This window comes from Pinus tabuliformis, chromosome X, assembly GCF_031772625.1.
Source record: "Pinus tabuliformis cultivar Carrire ecotype Pingquan chromosome X, CPIR1, whole genome shotgun sequence".
Lineage (NCBI taxonomy): Eukaryota > Viridiplantae > Streptophyta > Pinopsida > Pinales > Pinaceae > Pinus > Pinus tabuliformis.
Genome location: NC_142308.1, coordinates 20,012,310 through 20,017,501, shown reverse-complemented (window position 1 = coordinate 20,017,501; position 5,192 = coordinate 20,012,310). Strand labels below are relative to the sequence as shown.

Sequence of the window (5,192 nt, the reverse complement as noted above, 5' to 3'; positions counted from 1 at the left end):
ATAGTAAGATAAAAACACTGACAGTTGTAGTTTTCTCATTAAGTCATCAAAATCAAAATGTGTTACATAAGTAGTGCATTGCCAATGGCAAATAGAAATAGAAAATACAAAACAACTACAAGTATACAAGCCTCAAGGCAGTAGGTAGTACATGATTCATGAGTCATCAATCCTCATAGTCATCATCACTGTCCTCATCATCATGGTCACCACTGCTCTCTTCTGCATCCTCCTCCTTCCCTGTATCCATAGTCGCCTCTGCATCTGTTGGGTTGGAGGATGACCCCTTTACAATATCACCACATCAAATCTAACAAGCTCTAGCACTTGATCATTGAGATCCATGTTGGCCAATGCCAACTCAACACCACTATCCAGACCCATATCATCAGGAAGACATCCCACATCTTTGTCTTTCCCTTCAACCACTCTTCCCTCTGCCTATAAATAAGACGAAGGTTGGTGTGCACATACACCATTGTCTCTGCCCTACACTGCTCAAGCCTGCTCTTCCTAACACTATACAAATTCCCATATGTGCTCCAATTCCTCTCACAACAAGAGGATGAGGTCACCTGAGAGAGGAGCCTCATGCCTAACTACTAAAGAGGAGGGTTTGTTGCCCCATGATTTGCCCACCAAGAATAGGGCTTCTTAGCTCCCTGTCTCTAATCACATCATATCTTGCAAATCGACCAGTGCTAGTGGAAAACTCTGCAAAGGCATCCTCCACCTCATCAAGCAATGCTCTATCATAAAAAACCTACCTGAATGCATGTTCCCTCCCATGTGAGATTTCACCATCCATGTGAGGAGGGAATCTGCGGGAAGGTCCACCATTCAGCCACTCATGGCTGTAGTATTTTGGGTTCAATGAGTGAGCCAAACAATGTAAAGGTGTGCAAGTCTTGCCTCATCTGCCGACAAGAATATCCTGTATAGTACCATAGAAGGCCTCTGATGATGTCTCATACTCGAGGCACTCACTTTGTAGAATAATGTTCCTCACAGACTCAATCATGGAATCCCATCCTTCATAAACCTCTCCTAGGATGGGTTTGTCTGTATCTGCAAATTGAAGCAAAGAAATGATAGGGTCCATGATCTGAATAATTAGATCTACCCTCTCCGACCAAGCATCATCTAGCATTGTGTCTTTCACTCTTTTAGAGGCTACTTGATCTGTCTTTCTCAAAAAAGACCAAAACTCTGAAATAACCATGGCCCCAAGAGCGGTCTTGACCTCCCTCAACCTCTTCAACATGATGAATGAAGAGGCAAACTGTGTATAGCACTCTTCAACAATGATAGATTGTTGTACTCCTTGTAGATAGTGAGGGCATTTGTATGATTTTGCACAAAGTTACGGATATTCCGTGCATCCTCAATAATGTTACCAATCCAAAGCACATTAGAAGCAATGGATTTCAGTGCTAAGTTTAATGAATGGACAATGCAAGGTGTCCAAAACACTTGTGGATATTTAGTGTACACAATCATGCCAGCAACCTTGCAAATAGGTGCATTATCTATAATGATTTGCACACAAGAATCAACACCTACATCTTCAATAACTTTAATAAACAACTCACCCATAAATTGTGCATCCTTGTATTTTCCAAGTGTATCCTCTGCTTTCAAGAAAATTGGACCATTCAAGGAAGACGCCATGAAGTTGATGAGTGGGTGTCGTGCTAGATCTATCCATCCATCAGAAACAATGCTAACCCCAGATGTCGACCATGATGCTTTAATAGGCTAAAGCATTTTTTGCACCTCTTTTTTTGCCTTCGTCAATAATGTGGTTCTAAGCTTCTCTGAACCAAGAGGCACATACCATGATGGAGACCCATGAGTTAGAGCTTGGCACATCTCAATAAATAGAGGTGAGTGTTCAACATTAAAGGATATGAAGTATTCACAGGAAAAAAAGGCAATGGTGAGATCAAGCTCTTCCCGTTTCTCTTTTTGAAAAATCTTGTCCATTGGACCAAATGAAATTGCCTTTTTTTTGTGCTGCTTGTCCCCCAATAGAACTCTCAAATGGAAATTTGGTTGTGCCTTTCCTAAAAATGGAAGGGTTTCATCATTCTTGGTTTTCTTTTTATTTTGCAGCCACATTTGCCATACCAACAGTGAACTCTTTTTCCATTTCTTTCTTCTTTTGTAAAGGAACTTGTGTACAAGCTCCAACTCCACAACATGGTAAAGCCAACAAATGGTCTTTCACATGAAAATATGTGCTTGTGAAAGTATTGTGGCAAAAGTTGCATCTCTAATTCGCATTGCCTCCTCCCTTCCCCTTGTCGCTTGGCCCATCCTCTCCTGTGACATATTTCCACAAGCGATCTTTCTCAATGTTACCTTTAGGAGTAAGTCTTCTCTCAACATTACTTGTAGTAGATTCTGATGATATTGGGGGAGGAGGGGCATCTCCAATGGGGACATTCTTCCCCTTCCTTTGCCCCCCACTTGCTGCCCTTGATTTAGCCATGAATACTGTAAAAAGAATAAACAAAACAAGCACAAATTTGTAAAAGAAATGCATATACAAACTGCTATAATACAAATGCAAAAAATGCTCCAAAAAAATGCTCCAAACCCTTGGCTCTTTGCTCCAAACTTCTAACAACAAACCCACAGCTCACTTCTTGCAAAAGGGATGACACAAAATGATAAAGAAAATCAGAAAGTTCGCTCTTTTATTGGCCTGCGGGTTCCTTTTTGCCGAATTCGTGTCCGGATTTCGTGACACGATGTGTCCGAACGGGACATGATCCAGATTCGATTGTGTCCCATTCAGACATGATGTGTCATGAAATTCGGACACTATTTAGGGCGAATCAAATCCGATTCGTAGGTTTCGAACACTTGGCAAAAAAAGAATGAATCCAGTTTCACTGGATCTAATGAAAATACCATTTTTTCAGGAAAGATAAAACGCTGGTTATCATATTAATACAAAAATCCAGTACATATTCTACCAATATAACTATCATAAACATCATAGAAAAAACTCAAAGACTAGATCCTCTGCACATTTTAGCATGTGTGTCTTTTACCCTAATTAACTGAAAATATAGACTGTCTTTCCCTAATATAGCAACAGGTGCTCAAAAAGCTTCATACGAACGTTCATAGTTCAGACACGTTTAAAAAACAAAAACTAATCTTCTGGATATTGCAAATCCCAACCAATAGCTAGAAAAACATCAGCACATTGGAAAAGATCCTTCGTCCTGTATCTCGCCATTGTGGAGGAAGCTGAAATATCTAGTAAAAATACCTTATCCATTGGAATTTACAAAGTTCATGCAACCCAAAGTTAAACCTGCAAATAAATAGTTGAAAGAATTTTTGACTTTGAAATTTGGTATTGTAAGTTTGCTTACATTCTGCATTTTCGTGTTTTACAGGACTTGACAGATCGTGAGAAACATGCCATACAAGCTTCCTTGGTGCAACAAGTGTAACAAGAGATGATTTCAACGTGTAATCCTTTACAGTGAAAGTTATCATATTTTTTAGAGCTGGTAAATTTTATTGATGGCGATGAGCTTCTATTATTGTTTTTACAATTTAGATGAATAATGGACAGGTCGTATACCCTGTGGTCCAAATTCATTATTCATCCAACCAGTGTCTGATTCTTTTGAGACTCCGCTCTTCTGAATATAAAAGCAATACAACATCAGTCTTATCCAGATTATAGCAGCACTAAGGTTGACGCCAAGCTATTGTCTTTAGTGACGTTTGTGAGAGCGAACTACATTTGGCATTCGAGTTTTTACGGCCCCGTTATTGTTCAGAAAGCAAGGCCTTTCTTGGAAAATAGAAACAAATTCTGTAGAACATGTATATTCTAGCAATAATTGTATTCCAATTTATGTTCATTGTAAAATTCAGTGTGATAAATGCAATTTTTGACAAGAATGCCAGCTGACTGGCTAATGTACATTCAGGCAACTCTTCCCTTGGAGTGAATTCCAATCTACTGCAATGTATAAGTGCGGAATTTATGTTTCAATTCATTAATCCAGATTGCAGACATATCAAAAACTAGCATGCTTTTGTCTTGAAAGAGAGGACATATTGGTATCATTTAATGGAACCTTCTTTGTATAAATTAGAATATGCTAGAACGATCAATTATGATTCCAAAACCAGTATCTCATGTTTCAATTTTCTGGATCTTAATTCTGTTCTATTTCCGGCATATTGCTGGAAGTCCATGGACTATCATGTCATCTTAACTTCTTTTTAGTTTGTATTATATACATTATATTGAGATGGTTAAAAATAAAAAAGGCAGCATGTCCATGAATCCTGGTATTTCTGGCAGGCTAGAAACATATGTGCAATTTACTAAACATTTCTAGTTGCCAGAAACCATTACGGAAACTGTTCCGTTGTTCAGTTGTTTATAAATTTCCCTAACAAATAAATCGCACTAACCCTCAAGGTACCTACTAACCTTAACATGTAGAATAAAAGCCATTTGAAATGAATAACTGAGTTGTGACTTTTCAATAGTTGTAGACCAACCTAAACAAAAGTACTAGGGTTTTAGGTAGATTTTGCTGGAACATTTTTGTTACAATTTCCAGAAACTGTTTTCTAGAGTTTTTGTGTTTCGTGCAGTGCAGTGTCTTATATAGAGTTCTCTAAAATATTTATATCTTTGAAAAAGAGTTGGGTAGAAAGAAGTACTATGTTCAAGAATTCAAGCCCACTTGTGATCCCAACAAAAAGAGTACATTGGAGCTAGCATTCCATGGAGAGCAAAGATTCTTATTGCTCAGTTAAGAACTAACTCGCATCAGCTACAGTGCGAAACAGGTCAGTGGAAAAGACTTAAAGAAGCTTGAAAAGAACGTGTGTGTACTTTTTGCACTTCTGGGGCAGTGGAATCGGAAAAACATTTCATTTTGGAATGTGATGCTTTTAAAGACATCAAAAACAGTTACAGCAGTATGTTAACATCAATTCCTTGGCATTGCCTTTTCAGTGAGGGCACTGTTAGAAGGTTGGGTCAGCGCATCATTAATTTGAATAATAAAAAGATTGAATTGCAAAAGGCAAAAACCAAGGAAACTAGTGGTCCCATAAACTATATCTAGTCTCATGGACATTAAAATTTCATTTCTTGTCATACCCATTTTAAAAAATGCGCTGTCTATCATTTTCTATGT

At 38.2% G+C, this 5,192-nt stretch overlaps 1 protein-coding gene across 1 annotated transcript in view; it reads left to right on the top strand.

Moving 5' to 3' along the window:
• Positions 1-4,062, top strand: part of LOC149138117 (ARM repeat superfamily protein) — a 156,059-nt gene extending 151,997 nt beyond the window's left edge. Inside the window, exon 21 of the mRNA XM_089453006.1 lies at positions 3,417-4,062. Within this exon, the coding sequence (XP_089309132.1) occupies positions 3,417-3,473 (57 nt within the window). The 3' untranslated portion in view covers positions 3,474-4,062. The remainder of the gene's footprint in view (positions 1-3,416) is intronic.
• Positions 4,063-5,192: the final 1,130 nt, after the last annotated feature.